At 43.0% G+C, this 20,909-nt stretch overlaps 1 protein-coding gene across 1 annotated transcript in view; it reads left to right on the forward strand.

Annotated features, from left to right (window-relative positions):
• LRCH1 (leucine rich repeats and calponin homology domain containing 1) overlaps positions 1-20,909 on the forward strand; it is a gene marked incomplete at its 5' end in the record, with an annotated part of 366,317 nt that overhangs the window by 236,854 nt on the left and 108,554 nt on the right. Inside the window, 3 exons of the mRNA XM_082247571.1 lie at positions 5,219-5,303; positions 10,121-10,229; positions 14,125-14,237. Of these exons, the coding sequence (XP_082103697.1) occupies positions 5,219-5,303; positions 10,121-10,229; positions 14,125-14,237 (307 nt within the window). The remainder of the gene's footprint in view (positions 1-5,218; positions 5,304-10,120; positions 10,230-14,124; positions 14,238-20,909) is intronic.

A 20,909-nucleotide genomic window follows, 5' to 3' on the forward strand; every position in this document is an offset into this window, starting at 1 on the left:
AGGCTACATGATGCTCATTGTTTTGTGGCCGCACGGCCCGTGGCTCGGTTCACATAATATAATCTTCTGGTTATTTAATCAATTTTCGCTTTGTTCAGTGACCATTATACTCTGATATACATTCTATTCCCTCAATGATAATCTGATTGTTAATGTCTTTAAAGAATAATACTGTTCATGTGTTAGTTCAATCATATGTATATACTAGACATATTGGCAGGCCTATTACCTAATTTTGATGCCAGGGGGTGGTTCTTGGTCATGATTAGCTGCACTGATTGATGGATTGTTTGTTGAATACTTGTTGGTTTGCACTGCATATTGCCTGACGAAGGGGCCCTGCGGGGCTTTGAAATATTGCTGTATATTTACCATGTGACCACGGAATAAATCTTTGGACCCTTTCGAGGAATCCTTGGTGTGCTGATGACATTTTTCACTAGATAAAATTAGGGGCAGAATCTCTTGAGACTGAATCTCGAATCTCTATAACAGAGGATCTCACCGCCCAACATGATGATGCCCTTTATACATTACACTGTACTGTCCAGACCCTGGTGGCTAAATCTGATGATGCGGAAAACCGCCTCAGGAGGAATATCGTCTGAGTCCTAGGCCTTCCTGATGGAGCGGAATAGGATCACCCAGCTGAATTTGCGGAGGCTTTCTTCAAGACCTTCTCAACCTGACCGAGGTCCCCCCAACATATGTGGTGGAAAGGGCCCACAGAGTTCCAACTCGTTGGGGCACACCTGGGGCTCCTCAATGGCCATTCCTGGTTCCTTAATTACAGGGACCGGGACTGGCATCTTTATCCTGATTTCTCTGCGGTATTGCAGAGGCATCGCAAGACCTTTATAGATGTCAGACGATGACTTCATGAACGGGATATTAAATATTCCGTGCTCTACCCAAGTCGCCTGGGGGTCCAACATGGTGGATCGGTGAAATTTTTTGTTTCCCCTGATGAGGCTGACACCTGCCTATTTACCCTATGGGTAATCCTTATGCCTACTCTCCAGTTTGTACTCATGGCAGTTGTTACCGTTCCATGATTCTCTCTTCTCAATTTCTGAGGTTCTGGACATTTCATCCTAGTACAAGGCAAGGTCTAGTTTTATCTCTTGCAATGGCGGGACACAGATGGACATTACTAATCTGCTACCTGACATCCTTCTTCGTCTAAAGGAACACATTTTCGAATTGCCTGGATGTCCCCTATATGGGTCCCGGTGATATGTTGGTTGACCTTCCATATGCTGGACTTGGGTGAGGTTGTCCGTCCTGCTACAGCACATTATTTCTTATATCAGGAAGATCCTCTGCTCGGGTAGGTGAAATTTACAACTAAAGTTCGCTACCCTTCCTGTCCGGAAACCTTTTAGGAGTTGAGTGCCCCACCCCTCCCTTTGTCTGCTGTCCCAGTTCAGACATAACTTGGGCTGTGAATCCCAGAACTCTGTATCCAGTAGACGATTTTAGTCTTTTTTGGATCGAAACTTTCTTTGCTAGTTTTCGGGGAATGCTAAGCAGTAGGGATTTCTTTTTTCAGTTTTGTTAACCATACACCTGCTAAGAATCTACAATCTGCTTCTCTTCCTGATCTTCTCCTCCTTCCTAGTTACGGGTTCATTTTCAGGTGGGTACGTGTTGATCTAATGTCATTTTTTTACCTCTACATTACTGGAGTTTATCCTGGGCGGCTCCCTCCTGCAGCATCTTTCTCTGTTGCAACAAACATAGACATAAACGTACTTTCCTGGAATATATACGTGGCCTAAATGACAAGGTGAAAAGGTCACTGCTTTTTAAATTCCTGCAGTTCCATAAACCACATGTTTTATTCTTGCAGGAGACTCATTTAACAGGTAGCAAAATCCTGGGTCTTAAAAGAGCTTGGGTTAAACAGGGGTTCTCTACTTACACGAGAGAAGTTGCTATCCTTTTGTAGAGCAGTAGAGCAGGTCATTACTAATCCGGGGGGTAGATACCTAATTTTATTTTTGCAAATGTATAAAGTAAATTTAAACCCGTGCTAAGATCAAATATAGTGCTAAGATAATGTGTAGAAAAATAAATAAATATTGCAGCTGCTGCTCACCAAGTAAAACCTCATAAGAAATAATAAAACAAAATGACACAGCGCTTGCAAGAAAACATGATTAGCCAAACATATAGTGAATTAAAAAGTGCAAAAATATTTCATAAATAAAGTATATATATATATAGTCTCCAAATATTGATTAATAATTAATAAGTGTCCAATAAATTATAAAAGTCCACAAGTAGATTTTTTTTGTGCACTACAGTGCAATATAACTAAACAAATCAACAGAGTGCAATAAAGTGCTCCAGTGCAAAATATAAGTGCTGGAAGATGATCACTCGTGCTCTTTGTGCCAGGTGACTTGAACCCCTTCAGGAACCCTACTCACCAGAATGGATGGACCCTTATTAGGGGTCAAAAAAGGCTGTGTATAGATAGTCATCTGGTCTGTACTTATAGTTGATGGAATCAATAACATGCCAGATCTTCTCCTTGGTAGAATGGGCTATGAGGTATCCTTATAGTTTGGTGGCCCTGGATCCACGGCAAACCAGGAAGTGCTCAGGAAGTGACGTAACCAAGTGCCGCACCGGAAATACGACGTACTTCCGGAGCACTACCTGGTTTGCCGTGGAACGCATGCGGTTGCGCGTTCCCGGAACCATCTACAGCCTTGTTCTCTGCTTTTGATTTCAGTACGTTTGTGAGTATATTTTTTTGCCTATTAGTAATAAAACATCTTTAAACGGGCTTCACTCTTCTGGCTTTTTGGTGTTATTTCGTTGGAGCTATCCAGGGCCACCAAACTATAAGTATACCTCATAGGCCATTCTGCCCTGATGGGAACTGAAAGGCTGCACTGATGGGCACTGATAAGGCTGCACTGATGGGTGGCACTGAAGGGCACTGGTAGGTGGCACTGAAGAGCACTAATAGGTGGCACTGATGAGTGGCACTGATAGGTGGCACTGGTGGGCATTGATAGGTGGCACTGGAAGGTTGCACTGACCTGCACTGGTGGGCATTGGTAGGTGGCACTGGGGCACAGATGATCCTCTCCTCTTCGGGACCGATGTCCCTCTGACAGCAGATGGCGATCTGCTTTTTTTTTTCTCATGCTGACAGCGTGGGGAGAAAAAAAAGCTGATATCCGGCTGCTGCTTACATCATGTGATCAGCTGTCATTGTCCCTTAATCAGATCTGTGATCAGCCGAGTCTCATGGACTCGCTAATCACAATGCAAGCCGCGCGCATTCCGCAGCATGCACGGAAGGATGTACATAGACGCCGTCCCGGCAATTAAGATCCGCGCTGTTGCCGTCTTTTGGCTATAGAGGGGATGGAAAGTGGTTAAAAAAGGCAAATACATTGCAATACAAAAGTATCAAGCTCATATTTGGCAGAGACTATGGGATTGATTTACTAAAACTGCAAAATCTGGTGCAACTCTGCATAGAAACCAATCTGCTTTGAGGTGTTTTTTTTTTTTTCAAAGCTTAATCAAACCAAGCTGATGTTAGAAGCTGATTGGCTACCATGCACAGCTGCATCAAATTCTGAATACTCCAGTTATAGTAAATCAACCCCTGTGTATTCTCCTAAGATGGTCATGATGTCACTGTTGCTTTGCACTTTACTGCAATGATGTGCTTTTTCTATCTGACCCTCACAAAGACCAATGCGCACGCAGGATGAAAATATGGATTGCAGCACACTGGACTTTTACAACCACATCAAAGCTGCAATTTCCTTTTAAGTCTCCGTTCATAATTAACCACTTGCCGACTGCCGCACGACTATTTACGTCGGCAGTCAGCCCCTCACAGGCAGAGTGACGTAGATCTACGCCGCTAGCCTGTGAGGGTCTAGGGAGCGAGAGCGCGCCCCCGCGTGGTCACGGACCCCCCGTGCGTGTGACCGGCGGACCCGATGTCCGCCGGTCACTCGGCAATCATCGGTGCAGAGGGAGAAAGGCAGGCGGCTGATGTAAACAAGCCGCCTGTCATTCTCCCCTGTGTAGAAACAGTGATCATACGGTTCTACTATGTAGGACCGTTGATCACTGTTCCTACACCTCAAGCCACAGCTAATCACGGTTAGAATCACGCCCCTAGGGACACACACCACCCCTCCCTCTCAAAAAAAGTTAACCCCTTCACTGCCAGTGTCATTTTACAGTAACAGTGCATATGTATAGCACTGATTACTGTAGAAATGTCACTGGTAACCCCAAAAGTGTCAAAAATGTCAGTCAAGGGTCCGATCTGTCCACCGCAATGTCTCAGTACCGCAAAAAAATCGCAGATCGCCGCCATTACGCGTTAAAAAAAAAACAACAAAAATGACAAAAATCTTTCCCTTTGTTAGTAAACGCGATAACTTTTGCGCAAACCAATCAAAATACGCTTTTTGCGATTTTTTTTTTTTTTTTACCAAACATGTAGCATAAAACAAATTGGCTGAAAATGTTAAAAAATTTTGATTTTGACATTTTTTTTGTGGGAATTTTTTTTGCCGAATCGCAAAATAGGCCCTGGTCAGGAAGGGGGTAAAATCTTCCGGGGCTTAAGTGGTTAAGATGGTCATGATGCCACTGTTGCTTTGCACTTTACTGCAATGATGTGCTTTTTCTATCTGACCCTCACAAAGACCAGTGCGCACGGCAGGATGAAAATATAGATTGCAGCACACTGGACTTTTACAACCACATCAAAGATGAAATTTCCTTTTAAGTCTCTATTCATAATTAAGATGATGAATGACGGCATATGTTTACTCATCAGCAACTAAAAGGGCACTAATAATAAATTGTAATTTTTACTGCTGCTGACATCAGAGTAAAAGTCCTGTTAATAGGATATAATTAGTGTAATATGAAATTGATGTGCCAAAAGCTGTCAGCTCCCCATGGGACTGATTGTAGGAAAATGGACTAAGACGGAACAAGTTTCCCATTGTAGCCATGTAGACTTGATTGCTTTTTGCTTTGGCTAGTTGCTGTAGACAACAGACATATCTGTTTGGTAGTTTTTACAAATCATCTCAAGGGTAGAGGTCAGATAAACATGACTTGCTTCTCTGGAAATTCTGCATATTCTCAAACTGCAATTTTGTGTTTTATGTTAATCTGCTGAGTTATTAACACAACCCTTTTATGGATGCACATCTAGCATTGAAGACATATTCCCAATAAAGAAAGATTCAGACTCCGGCGTGGGCAGCGACAGCGGTGAGAAGCGTTTATCAGCCTTAGAGGTACCTGTCAGCTTTCTTATATTTTTTTTCTGCTATTAATTGCAAGATTTCACTATGCTCTGGTGTTTGAGACTGTTATTTGATCAAATATTCTTAAATATACTCTAGATTGTCCAACTATATATGGGCTATTGCAAAAATGTTAGAAGATAACTGTGGTAGTAAACTGAACCAGGTGAAAATTTAACTCCATGCTGAACAATAAAAAAAACTCCTCCCCCCCCCCCTCGCATATATGCAGAATATAATGCTCAATTTCATATTATTACCCACCATTTTCAACAGTCAAAGCTCTGGTTCTCTTCTCTCCAGCGTTGGAATGCTGGTGTACCCTCTACATCATTATGTACAATGAAGGGTCACAGGTGGCCACTGGTACTTTTTTGGCAAGAAGGGCAGCAGCATGGTGACCAACAAGAAGAAATGTTTTGGAGGATTGGCCATCGCATCTGTAATCAACAGGGAGGAAGACTGCCAGACTGTGGACTAAGGAAAGTACACCTGTGTATTAGATTCCACCTAGACTAACAGAGAATTCTATTCTGCCTATGCTGGGGTGGGGGACACAACACTTTAGCAAGCCCTGAGTCCCACTTTAATGTTATAGGTTTAAAGAAGTTAAACCCTGTACCACATTTCTGTATACTGTATGTACAGTGGGAGTAACTTGGCAAAGTTTTTATTGCTGAGTGTAAAATGTATCATAAACTATTAATTTTGCTGTTTAATTCATGATGATTAAGACAATGAAGCCTACAGAGGCCAACACTAGCCAGCATTACCTAACTACTGGTTAGCCACACCTTTCCTTTAGGCAGATGCCAGGTTAATATTTAGTTAATAGGCATGAAGGCCACTGACATGGCACCTTAACGATTTGGACACCCCACTTAAATACTGCAAGTTGCCAATAGGATCAGTTACCAATATCATCTCTGACTATTCGCAAGCCCAAGCATCATCCCACCAGAAACGAATATATCAGGTTTGGTAGATCGAGGACAGTTAAAGTGGAAGCATTGGCTAATGTAAGCCTGCCTAAATATGTTGTCTTCCCTCTCCTCGTATTTATGTTGCATACTGTTTATAAAAGAAAGCAGTCTAAATACATTTTTTTAAATTCAGCTTGGGTGCAGTCAAGTTATTCCGAAGCAGCGGCTCTTCTGTGTCAGTGGGTGGCTACCCCAGGAGATGAGGGGGAGCAACAACACGGGAAAGGCAGTGAAAGCCAGTGGGTGACATCACGGCTCTGTGAATTCAACCTCATATTTAGGCGCTCTCTGACACAGGAGATTTGCTGCTTCTGGATCACGTGACCATACCCAAGGTGAATAAAAAACAAAAGTATTTACACTGTTCTCTTTTACAATTGGTATGTAGAATAGGTAGGAGATTTAGGGTCCATTCACACTAGGTGCAATGGGACTGTGTTGGGTAGCTATTCTAGGACAGTCCCACTGGCGGGTTCACACCATTGCGTTGCGGTGGTGTGTGGGTTGTGCGCACTGAAAAAAGTACTGCGTGCATTCATCTTTTTTTTCAGCGTACTGCGGGGCACTGCATGCAAACTGATAGAACTGTATGAAATGTCACTGTGTGATATTTTTTGTTAAAAAAAAAAGGAACAGTGCAATGCGCCGAGATCAACACTGCACTGGTCCAGCCGGACTGCATTACACACCAGACGCTGCATTGTAAAGCAACAGCTGTTGGGAAAGGACTCTTTATATGAATCTTTACTTCCACTTTAAAATACCTAGATTCTTATGCCTCTTAGACTTGGTTCATATTAGTGCGACCGCAGAGATCGCATGTAATTCGGAGCACACTGCTCCTAAATTACCTGCGATCTCATGTGCGGCACTGCTCCTAAATTACATGCGATCTCATGTGCGGTGCAAATTTCGCACCGCATCCGCACTAAACTCACTCCTGACCCTTTTTTTTTTTTTATCCGCAGCAGAATCGGATCGCATAGTGGTTCACACTAGTGCAATCCGATTCTGTGCAAACTTGCAGATCGCACTGCGATATGCGATCGCAACTGGGGGTGTTGTTAACTTTCAATTGACACCCCCTGCGTATCACATTTGGCAGTGTGAACTGCCAGAGGTGCGGATGCGATGCTGGATCACACTGCATATTCGCAGCGTTCCCGCATCGCACAAATGTGAACCGGGACTTAGGGCTCTTTCACACGGTCCGCCTCCGTAGACGGATCCGTGCTGCTCAGCGGGGATCGATCCGCCAATCCCCGCTGAGCCGGCGGATGACAGCTCCGTCTCCGCTTGCAGTGCGGATAGGGAGGTGTCACAGCCCCCGCTGCTCTCTATGGGGGATCGGATGAGAGCGGACCGCCTGTCCGCTCTCATCCGATCCGATCCCTGAACGGATGGAAAAATAGGGTTTCCATCCGTCCGGATTTCACGGACAGGATCGGATACGGATGGCAGCGGGTGTCAGCGGAGGTGTCTCCGCTGACATCCCCTGCCCCATAGAGCTGCATGGAGGATCCGATCAGATCCGCCTAAAAAACTGATCGGATCGCCCGTGTGAAAGAGCCCTTAGGGTGTCAATTTGTAAGTTTTATTTGACTTTTAAAAGTCTTCCTACTTTACTTAATAATTATAAAGTAAACAACTCTCCGCATTGAATTGTTTATTTTATACTATTTACAATACACAGCAGGCGTCAATACCTTTAAACAAATATTTCCCAAAAAGACGAAAATGGAAAAGCTATTTAATCAATGTAATAACTAGCTACCGAGGTAAACAATAGAGGATTAAGGTGGAGCAGCAAACATCCCTACTCAACAGCAAAAATGGCCTTGTAAACCTGTCTTATTTATAATAAAAATAGAGACATCAAATGCCTGCGATTCATGCATTCCCACATTGATGGCAGTACTAACATTGTGACATAAACACCAGCAAAAAACTGTAGAAAAAGATTCCAACCCATCTCCCCTATACTGCAAACACATATAAGACAGGAAACACAGCAAAAAGAGAATGGCAAGCTGCTTATTCAGTTAATTATGTAGCTGAGGTGATGTTATTCACAGTACCAAGTTACTTCTGCGCTCCAGCATAAGCAAAAATAGATCTGGAAATGATGGCAGGGGCATAGAAACAAGCAAACTAGAGCAACGGTGGTCAACTTGAAAATTCTAGAGCAAGGTTTCTCAAACAGGGTTCCATGAAACCCTAAGGTTTCTCCAGAGGTTTCTAGGGGTTCCTTGAACAATGAGCAATTTCTGCCTCGCAGATAAGTTCCTACTAACGCCATTGATTTTTTTTTAGGTATCTGTAACAGAGTAATTCTTTCCAATGACAAGTTTAAGGAGCATTCTTCCCACTGACCATCACACTAATGTATCATGAGTTGTAGATATAGAAATGTTTAGCAGTGGTTCCCAGAGACTGTAAACTTATTTTAAAGGTTCCTCTGTGTTGAAAAGAATAAGAGAGGCTGTTCTAGATGGTCTCGAGTGTGGCTCCCATCATTTCCAGAATGAAAATGATGGAAAATGATGGCTCCAAATGGCAGCAAGTTTTCATGCATTGAGGTGCATTAAATCAAGTTAGGCAGCGCATTCAAAATGAATGGGCTATAACACACAAACAATTTTGGCTCTTCTTCATATTTTGCAATGTACTGCAATGCACACTGAAGTGAAAACAGGAGAACAAAAAGCCCTATCATTGGTGGCAGTAATAGTATCTCCCAGCATTGGTTTCAGTGGTCACAATAATAACCCACAACATTGGTGTTAGTGGAGGAAAAAAAAAAGTCTCCAGCATGTGTCGGTGGATACAATAACTACCTCCACCATATGTTAGTGGCAATAATATTTAACACACTTGTGTAGATCAAGGGAGAAAACTGGGTACAGTGCCATACGCTATACAATCTGATTGTACAATCTCCTTTAGACCTACTATCCACCATGTGGTACTTGTCTGTTTTAATACTAATTGAATGAATTGTTTAGGTTTATCTTGATATTACATTGTTTTGATAAAGCTAAAGTATATAGTCATCTTTAGACTAGTGTAGACTATCTTTAGTATAATATAGAAAATGTTCAGCTCCAGTTCTTAATCACTATTTGGACCATTGTATTAAATGTTTCCCTGACTCTTCAGCCTCTTCATTGAGGAAACAAATGTATTTTTTTTTTGCAATTTGTCCATTCTTGATGGACTCACACTTCCACATCCTAGTAGGTTAAAAATGTAAAAGCAGCTGCAGGAAACCACTAAACATATTTCACCTGTGGAATAAGCTTGTTGGCTAAGCTAAAACAAGAAAGCCATTTTAACACTCTGCAAGGAAACATCTGGATAGAAGAGCACATTGCCAAGCCACAGGCTTAGAAATAAAGTCCACTGCTCTTATGCTACTGCAAGAGCAGTTAAAAGTGATTATTTTGATTACTTAAGTGAAAGCATTCTGCAGTTATCGGGCCTATGAGTAATTTCTACTTTCTAATTCTGTAGCGTGAAACAAAATGCAGCTCATTAAAATTTGAAGCTATACGTTTTTTAAATCATTTCATTTTGGAAAAATGAAGCAGAAAATCTTAACAGGGTTGCATACTGTATCTATTGTACCATGTAGTTAGAGGCCATTTACTTGTGCCAGTGCACTTAATGGTATTGTATCAGCAATTTTGAAAGAGTGTAATAATTTGGACATTCTCCCCCTTGGCCTATCTTTTCACTTTACTTAATACCTTTAACACTAAATTGACATACAGTAGTGCTGAGCAGGGTTCCACATTTATGTCCATGTACCATTTGTTTTTTTAGCCTTGTGATGAAGATTCAGCCAGCCCCAGTGTGCCAATGTCCGATATATTGGAAGAAGAAAATCTTGTCAAAGAAGAGTTAGATCAGCAATTTCATAATTTAATGAAAGGTGGGGAATGTATAATAATTGGAATCTGTCTTTTTTTTTTTTTTAATAATGACAAATAAAAAAGCTTCAATTTTAGGGATCCAACCTTTTCTTCCTGCTTGAGACTTCACTTTCTTGAGCCATGAAACAAAAAATGAAAATCACAAAAAGATCCCACCTTGACAAATCAACATCAATAGAGAAAGCCATTGTGTTTTGATGTATCTATGTAGTACTTCTGCAGTTTTAAAAATCGAAATACTTTTTAAGGTCTGTGCCTAGAACACCAAGACACTTACACCAACTCAGATGTGTTGCTAACAAAATGACAAGGCCTCAATGACAAATGTAAAACAGCCCCTTTTTGTCTAAAGGCCATAAGGCCTTGGAAATTAACTCCACCTAAAACGATCAAAAGTATACCTTTCTCTGTCGCTCATTGACAGACGCAGTCCTCTTGATTAATATCAAATTGGGTTATACTGCCCTCTACAGGAGTAGGACACTAGGCAGAAGAAAACGTTCTGGCCACACCTTAGGGGCAGTCCCAGAGGGTATATCCTCTCTCTCTCTGCTACAGGATGTTAGTTTTTTTCTGTCTAGTCAGGAGCAGCAAGGATGCCTATTTTCAGATCCCCATCTTCGCAGGACATCAGCGTTTTCTTCACTTTTCCCAAAGATCATCCCTGGTTCCCACCAGGAGACTGAACTATCTGGGCCTAACTTTGGATACATCCTTGGCAAGAGTGTGTCTCCTTGCGGAGAAACTCCAGAAGATTCAGTGAACGATTCGGATGTTGCTGTCCGTCAACTGGCCTTCCCTTCGGACTTGCATGAGGGTCCTGGGACTGATGGTGGCCTCCTTAGAGGCAGTACCGTTTGCCCAGTCTCATACCCGAATTGTCCAAAAGGAGATTCTTCTCAAATGGAATCGAAATCACGATTCTCTGGACAATCGGATCCGGTTGAGCAAGCGGACCAGGATGTCTCTGGTCTGGTGGCTTCGGTCTCCGATGCTCAGCCAGGGGAAGTCATTTCTTCCGATAGAATCCAGGTTCACGATAAATGTATTGGAACTGAGAGCGATCAGACTTTGTCTGATTTACTGGACCGAGCAGCTCCAGGGCAGCCCGGTTCGGATCCAGTCGGACAATGCCACGGCCGTGGCTTATGTCAATCACCAAGGGGGCACCTAGAGTTTCCTGGCGGCCATCGAAGTGGCCAGCATTCTTCGTTGGGCGGAACGGTTTGTTCCGACTCTCTCCGCGGTATTCACTCCGAGGGTGGAAAATCGGCAGGCAGATTATCTCAGCCGTCAGATTCTGGATCAAGGGGAATGGCCTCTTCATCCAGAGGTATTTCACCAGCTGTGCCTTCATTGGGGCACCCCGGAGGTGGATCTGTTGGCAGCTCGGCTCAACAGGAAGGTGCCGAAGTTTGTAGCCCGCTCCCGAGATCCTCTAGCGGACGCAGCAGACGCGCTGGTCGCCCCGTGGGGACAGTATCAGCTACTGTATGCCTTCCCTCCTCTCAAGTTGCTGCCGAAACTTCTTCGCAGGATAGAGGTGGAGGGAATTCCAGTTATCCTGGTAGCTCCGGACTGGCCTCGTCGACCCTGGTACGCCGACTTGGTCAGGTTGGTCGCGGACGCTCCTTGGAGACTTCCTCTCAGGGAGGATCTGCTGTCTCAGGGACCGATCTTCCATCCTGCTTTACAATCGCTGGCTTTAACGGCCTGGCTATTGAGACTCAGGTGCTGAAGGACAAGGGATTGTCAACTTCAGTTATTCCTACTCTAATTAAAGCAAGGAAAGTGACTTCCAGAAAAGTCTATCATCGCACATGGAAGTCTTATATTGCGTGGTGTGAATCCCTTGGATTTCCTCCACGTGCCTATTCGGTGACCCGAATCTTGGCTTTTCTGCAACAGGGGGTTGAGCAGAAGCTGGCCTTGAGTACTGTCAAGGGTCAGGTTTCAGCGTTAGCAATCTTCTTTCAGAAACCTTTGGCTACTCATTCCTTGGTGCGGAATTTCATCCAGGGGGTGCGGCACCTGGCTCCGCCAGTGCGCGCGCCCTTACCGCCCTGGGATCTTAATTTGGTGTTGTCGGTTCTTCAGAAACCTCCCTTTGAAAATATTAGGGAGATTCCCTTGCTTACGTTATCCCAGAAGGTGGCCTTCTTGGTGGCCATTACTTCTGCACGCAGGGTGTCAGAACTGGCCGCATTATCCTGTCGTTCCCCATATCTGGTGGTTCATAGGGATAAGGTGGTTCTTCGTCCGAATCCATCCTTCCTTCCTAAAGTGGTTTCAGAGTTTCATCTAAATGAAGATATTGTGTTGCCTTCCCTGTGTCCTAAACCCAGTCATCCTCGGGAGTTTGCGTTACATTCCTTGGATGTGGTTCGGGCAATCAGGGTATACTTGAAAACTACGGACTCGTTTCGTAAAACGGATTCACTTTTTGTGATCACGGATGGCCCCAAAAAGGGGTTGCCTGCATCTGCCGTGACTATCTCCAGATGGATCAGACAGACAGGGGTACAGGCTTATTCTATTAAGGGTCGGAATCCTCCGTTCCCTGTTAAGGCGCACTCCACTCGGGTGCTTAGTACTTCCTGGGCCTTCCGCCATCAGGCGTCAGTGGTTCAGGTTTGCAAGGCGGCTACCTGGTAGTCGGTTCATACCTTTACAAAATTTTATAAAGTTGATGTGATGGCATCGGCGGATGCCTCTTTTGGCCGCAAGGTTCTGCAGGCCGCAATTTGAGGAGACCGTTGGTCTACCTCGAGGGTTTTTTTCTGTTGGGTTTTCAGTTAAATCTCATCCTTTTGTTTGATGAGCCTTTAAGACTTCTATTCGGCACCGGTTGGGCCTTCTGGATTTAAATTTTGATTTCTGTTATCCCACCCCTCATTTGTGGCACTGCTTTGGGACGTCCCAATTTGATATTAATCAAGAGGAATGCGTCTGTCAATGAGCGACAGAGAAAAATGGATTTTTGTAAGATCTTACCGTAAAATCCTTTTCTCTTAAGCTCATTGACAGACGCAGTACCCGCCCCTCTACTTTTGAGTTGGGATGGGTTAGATTCTGTGACACTGCTTTGTGACATAACTAACATCCTGTAGCAGAGAGAGAGAGGATATACCCTCTGGGACTGCCCCTAAGGTGTGGCCAGAACGTTTTCTTCTGCCTAGTGTCCTACTCCTATAGAGGGCAGTATAACCCAATTTGATATTAATCAAGAGGACTGCGTCTGTCAATGAGCTTAAGAGAAAAGGATTTTACTGTAAGATCTTACAAAAATCTATTTTTATTGAGATCAAAGGAAAAAATGAACGCAGGAAGTGAAAGCAAGTAGCAAGAGTTGCCTGTTCTCGCTTTAATTTATTCTTCTGAGCTCCCTGGAAGATCCTAGACCCAGGATGCTTAATATGTTAACTTCTGCTCCGAAAGTAGACTATGTCACCTCCCTGAGGTGACCATGAAGGGCCAATCTGACGAAAATGAAGGCTTAGGACATTGCAGTGAAGGTTGATATGAAGGCTCAAAACTTCTAATGAGTGAGACAATGAGGCAGATCGTATTAGCTCAGAGCAGCCATTACCATTCTAAACCATTTTGATACATAGTCAAGGAAAAAGTGTGAACACACTTTTGCCATTTCAGTTTAGATTTTTAGAGGTACACAGAGGTGAAACGAATCCTCTCAATGATAATAATAATTAATATTATTATTAATTGGTGTTGTTGGGTTCCCGGTTTGGTTACACATAATTGATCAGCTATCTCATTTTACTATTTTTCACACAATATCAATATTTTAAATACCGCAAAGCATATGATGAGGGCAACCTCTAAATGTTTTTTATTCTTTTTGTAATAAATTTCTCATCCTTCTTTTGTGCTTAGTTGAATGTCATCAGGATTATGTCCTGATTTCTGCCGACGAGTCAGAAAAATCAATGTGCCAATATAAAGCGGATGCAGATGCCAGCTGCACGAAGTTTATGAGTTACAGCCAGGTATTGTATATTGCACTTGTGTAGCAGGAAATTGTCTGGTACAAATCACTTAAGAGAGAAAGTAGTGTTTCACAGGATTCATGGCCTGTCAATTATTCATTTGAATCAATGACGTGTTGTTATTATCTGTGGTCAGCCAATGAAAATTAATTAATCCAGAAGAGTATTTAGAGGGCTATAGAAAGATAATATACTGTTGAAACCTTGAAATATCAGGTTAATGCAGTACATATACTTTATTTTTATATACTATATATATAATTTGCTGCTGGATATACTGCTAACATATTCAAATGTCTGATCAATTTTAGTTTCATGATTAATTTGAGATCTAGATTATTTAATTATGAACCCAAATAAGAGTCATGAGCTTGATTTATATATATTTTTTAAAGATTAATTTTATTGTTTTTATAAGGGAAAAAAGAAACAAGAATTATACAAAAACAGAGCCTTGGGCATATCCCAGCTTAGAAGGAAAACAACAGTAAAAAGGAAAAATAACAATAAAACAAGAGAAAAAAAAAACTTAGAACCCCAAAACAGAAACAAGAACTTGCTGCATTTAGGAGAAAGATTGTGTGCTTTACCAAGAATATTCATGACATGTCATGGATACCATATAGATCCAATAAGGGTGGTTTGTGGCTAGCTGCCCCCTCTGTTATAGGATAATGCACCAGGTATTTTAGGGTAGAGCAATTATAGGGTCTTCACGTTCAGCATCATCTGACTCCAACGAAACGTTCCAGACTTTGCTGAATTTTTGGGGACATCCCCTATTGAGATATGTTTCTTTGTATAAGGGTATAACAGAATTTACCAGCGACTTCCACATAGGGAGAGTGAGGGCCCTATCAGTTTTCCATTTAAGCACAACTAGTTTTCTTGCATAAAAGAGGAGAAGACCCAACAAGGATCAAAGCACTGCGAATGAGCCAACGCATTTACGAGCCCCAGGATGCAGACCTCTATCTTAGGTGGTATAGGTATAGCAGTCAATTTGGTGATAAAACCTATGATACTCGACCAATACACTTGAAGGGAGGGGCAGTGCCATATCATGTGTAGGTAAGTGGGTGCAACTGACTGACATCGCCAGCATGTCTCTGGTACATCCGGGTATACCTTATGTAATTTAGTCGGTGTCAAATAGAATCTATGTAGAATTTTAAACTGGGTTAAGCGGTCCCTGGAGGAGACCAGATGAGTAAAGGGTGGTCCCAAATATCCTCCCAGTCCTCAGAGTCCAATTCCATCACCTCTGCCACCCAGAAGGCCCAGGGTCCCTCCAGGCCTGCATGAACACTCGGTTGCAGCGCTCCATAGATGTCCGAGAGCGTTTTTTTGAGATTTTCATCCTAAAGTAGTGTCTCTATGTCTGCCCGATAAACGTTAGGGGGGGAATTCCCGAACTGGGCCCGGAAATTGTGACGGAGCTGCAGGAACCAGAAAAGATATGAGTTGAGCAACAAGAAATGGGACTTGAGTTGATCAAAGGTCAGCACTACATTTCCCTGGCATATCTGAGATAGGTACCGCATGCCCCTGGACGCCCACACCGAGGGGTCGGGTGTAGAAAAAAACAGTGGTAGATTTGGGTTAAACCAAAGGGGGGGTATTTGGGGAGCGTAGATTGGAACCGTCTTTTGAGTATGAAGCTATTGAGGCCCATGCCCTAATTACCGTTTTCACGGAAGTTGTGATGGGGTGAGGGGGACTGACCCCACGAAAAAGTGCATTTCTCAGTGCCTCATAAGTTCCCACCAAGGCTACCTCCAGGGCCACCGCTGAGTTAGAGGCATCCAACACTAGCCAGTTGTGAGCATGTGTAAGCAGGGCAGCAAGGTAGTACAAGAAGAAATCAGGGCAAGACAAACCACCCCTGGTCCAAGGCCTCTGAAGCAAAGAGAGCCTAAACCTGGGGGGGGGGGGGGGGCGGGAGCCCCAAAGGAAACCGGTGACATGAGAGTTGAACTGTTTGAATATTTTCTTTGGGATCCAAGTGGGGGAATGGCTCAGGACATACAGAGCTTGATTTATATTTAATGCTGACCCTGCTGCTTCATGCAACTTAATCGGGAGGCCTTACTGCCTCCTAACCACTACTGCCATCTTTTTATTGTAATTTGTAGCAAGTGAAACAGTTGTCAGGTTTCCATGCTGGTCCAATAGCTTCAATACATTTTGTATCTTTGGCATGAAAATAGTAATACCAATCATGAATTCTGACTTTGCTCTGTCTTCAATCCCAGCCATGATGCTCCTTTCTGTTAGTATCAAAGTGTTTATCTGCACACCTTCAGAAAAGATACCAATATGTCCTCCCAAAGTGCTATACACTGCCCCCTCCCCCTCTTGGATGGCAGAAGTCTTGATGATACCCCTTCTGGGCAAACAGAGGTTTCAGCCTAGGTTCACAGTGAGGCAGGTTTGAAATCGTGCAAGTTCAGCTGAACTCCCATGATTTGACCCGGCATTTTCAAACAGAGGTTTCAGCCTAGGTTCACAGTGAGGCAGGTTTGAAATCGTGCAAGTTCAGCTGAACTCCCATGATTTGACCCGGCATTTTCAGTCCGACTTCGGGGGCGATTTCACAGACATCTGTGTGGGTTTCTGCACAGATGTCTAATGAAATCGCACCCAAAGTCGCCAAAAGTAGTACAGAAACTACTTTTTGTGAACCGTTTTAAAAAGTGCCATTGCCGGCAATAGGGCTCCGATTTCATATGTCTAATGTCAAATCGGCTCAGTGTGAACTTTGGCTCAATCTGGTATCTTAAAATGTTAAAAAATGGAACCCATAATCAACTGTGGGTTCAGTACACAGATCTCTTGTTCTTTTCCAACAGTGACTGAACTAAGAAGCACTCGCTATTAATGACAAAACCTTCTGTAGCCATACTATTCTGGCAAAATGTATTAAATGCTTAAGGTGTCCAAGTGGCATCTAAGGCTCCCATTTATAATGCATAGTGCCCTTTGCTGAACGCTGCAGTGTTTTCTTTATGCTGTGCTTTCATTATACATGCTAGTCATAAAATGCAGGCTAATATGTGCCACCTGCAGGATCCCACAAAGTTTTCTCTGCATAACGCTACAGAGAACATTATGTGATTGTTGAAGAGGTGATACAGAGAAAATTATGTGATTGGTGAAGATAGGTCATGTAACCAAGTTTTTCTCTTCCTCCTGGTGTCCCCCCCCCCCATTCATTACACATATTTTCAAAGCACAACACTGCATAATACTCCCAGCTGACACCACCAATTGTGGAAGAGAGTGCCACATCCTTATTGCCCTGACAGTGAAAAAACCCCTACGCAGCTTAAGGTTAAACTGCTTCTCCTCCAGTCTCATTGTGTGGCCCCTTGTCCTCTTACACTCCCTGAGACTGAATAGTTTTTTTCATACGCTGGGATCACCATTGAGGTGTTTGTAAAACGATATCATGTCCCCTCTCAAGCGTCTCTTCTCCAGTGAGAATAATTTTAGTGCTTGTAGTCGTTCCTCGTAATTTAGGTCCTCCAATCCCCTTATTAATTTAGTTGCTCTTCTTTTCACTCCCTCCAGCTCCAGCACATCCCTTCTGAGGACTTGTGACCAGAACTGGACGGAATATTCCAGATGTGGTCTAACAAGGATTTTATAAAGTGTCAGGATTAAAGTTTTATCTCTGGAGTATATCCCTTTTTTATGCATGCTATTATTCTGCCGGCTTTAGGTAGCTGCAGCTTGACATTGCATGCTATTGCTCAGTCTGTCTTCTACTAGGACCCACAGATTTTTCTCCATCCTTGATTCCCCCAGAGGTTCTCCCCCCTAGTGAGTAGTTTGCCTTTATGTTTTTAGCCCCCAAGTGCATTACCTTACATTTCTCCTTATGAAACCCCATTTGCTATGTAGTTGACCATTCCATTATTTTGTTCAGGTCTTTCTGTAAAATGTATATATCCTGATGTGATGTTATTGCCCTGCTTTTTTTTGGGGTCGTCCGCAATAACTGAGATTGAGCTATTTTTCCCATCCTCTATATAATTTATGAATAAGTTAAACAGAATTGGCCCCAAGGCCTTGGGGTATCCCACTTACCACTCCAGACCAGTCTGAGCACATTATTTATCACCACTTTTTGGACACGCCCCTGTAACCAGTTTTCTATCCAAGAACAAACCTTATGGTCCATGCCTGCAGACCTCAGCTTGTAGATTAGACGTTTATGGGGAACTTTATCGAATGCTTTTGCAAAATCCAGATACACCATATCCACAGGCCTCCGCCTATCTAGATGGCAGCTCACTTCCTTAATAGAATGTTAACAGATTGGTCTGGCAAGAACGACCATTTGTAAACGCATGCTGATTATTACTAATGATACTGTTTTCTTCAGCAAATTCTTGGCTATAGTCCAGTATCATCCTCTCCAGTAATTTACCTACTATTAATGTTAGGCAAATTGGTCTGTAGTTTCAAGGAATATGTCTCTGCCCTTTCTCTTACGTCCTCTGACATTCGCCGCCCACTCATACAGTCTTCACTACTGGGTATTGGTCTTATCCACAGGAGTAAGCTAGGCAAAAGACAAACTTACTCCTTACAAACTTACTCTAGCTTACTCCTGTGGATAAGACCAATACCCAGTAGTGAAGACTGTATGAGTGGGTGGCAACTGTCAGAGGACTCAGAGAAAATAATTTTACGGTAAGTTCTTACAAAAAATTCTATTTTTTTGAATATTGGTACCACATTGGCTTTTCTCCAATCAGCTGGTACAATTCCTGTAAGTATACTGTTCGCAAAGATTAGGTATAACATTTTAGCTATGACCTGACTCAGTTCTTTGAGGGCTCTCGAGTGTAAGCCATCTGGTCCTGGTGATTTATTTGTGTTAAGCCCTTCTAGTCTTTCCTTGACTCCAGCCTCTGTGAGCCACAAGAGTATGTCCTGTGATGTGTTATTAACAATCCTATCATGGTAGGTATTAGGGCTGAACGATAGTCGATGTGCTGTCGACTATCGTGCAGCAGGGGTGGGCGATATTCGCATCGCCGCGGATGCGATATTAATTAGGCAGGGAGAAGTCGGTCGGGACTCAGGGGGAGGACTCACAGTTCAGCCGCAGCTGTGAGCAGCGCACCATGAGTAGCTGCACAGCTAACCAATCACGCGTGCCTGCACACCCGATTGGTTCGCTCTGTGCCGCCATTAAAGAGAACTAGCTGCAGGGCGGCAGACTCCACTGAACGTGTGGCCTGGATGGATGATTGTCGAGTCAGGCTGAGGCTGTGTTTTTCTACCGGCTCCTCTCCTACCACCACTGTGAGTCCCGAGAGTGACTGTGCCTAATCCAGATTGTCCTCCACAGTACACTGACTGTCACTGAGTGTCAATAGTGCTGCCTGATATAGTTATATACCATTATTAACCCTGGCCAGCCCTGGCTGTATCTGACTGCAATTATAATAAGAAGAAGGCTGTGCTGCTGCCTGCATTGCAATACTCCATGTCCATGATTTCCATCCCAGCATCCCTACAGTAACATTAAACCTGGCTGTCCCAGTGCAGTATAAAACAATCAGAAGAAGGCTGCTGCAATACTCATCCCATCCCTACAGTAACATTAACCCTGGCTGTCCCAGCTGGTAATTGTTGACTTTAGCCTGGATTGACAGCTCTCTCAATATCGCAATATATATCGTTGGAAAAAAAAATATCGCAATGTACTTTTTTTTCCAATATCGTGCAGCCCTAGTCGGTATATCCCTCCTTTTCCTGTGTAAAAACTGAGAAGAAAGCATTTAGTATAGTTGCCTTCTCTGTGTCATCTGTAACCATCCTCCCATTATCGTCTTTTATGTGATCAATGCGCTCTGATCTCGCTTTTTTTTACTGTTAATAGATCTAAAAAATTCCTTTGGATTTTTCTTTACTCTCCTCTGCTATGTGTTTCACGTAGTCTTTTTTTTTTTTGGCCGCCCTGATTTCATTCTTACACTTCTTATTTCTTGTAGTGTTGGAATGCTGACAATGCCCCCCTCTGCTTTATATTTTTTAAAGGCCAATTTTTTTCTTTCTAATAAGACTTTTTACGTTACGGTTTAGCCACCCAGGTTTGCCCTTATGTATTTATTGCCCATTGGAATTCACTGTGTGATACCTTTGTTTATTATGTTCTTAAAGCATTCCCATTTTTCTTCTGTGTTCAATATTTCTAGGATTTGGTCCCAATTGATGTCCTGTAGTATTGAGCACAGTTCAGAAAAGTTTGCTCTTTTGAAATTTAGTGTTCTTGTACAACTCTCATGCCTCCTTTTCCTATGATTTATGCTAAATGTGATCATCCTGTGATGGCTAGATCCTAAGTTGTCCTGTATTGTCACACATCTGAGATCAGACTTGGATTGTTCGTAATTAATAAATCTAGCAGTGCATTCTTTTTAAAGTCATGGGAATCCACCAATTGAGACATGAAGTTGTCCTGTAAGACATTCATGAAATTAATTTTTTTAGGAGTCTCCACCTTCCTCTTACTTTGTCATTGGTGCCAAAGTGTACTATGACAGCTGGGTCTTCCCCAACCACACCCAATAATCTGTCCATCTGATTCATGATGTGTTGAACCCGAGCGCCTAGTAAACAACATACTGTTCAGTGACCACGGTTTTTGTGACA

This window comes from Pelophylax lessonae (assembly GCF_965119305.1).
Source record: "Pelophylax lessonae genome assembly, chromosome: 2".
NCBI lineage: Eukaryota > Metazoa > Chordata > Amphibia > Anura > Ranidae > Pelophylax > Pelophylax lessonae.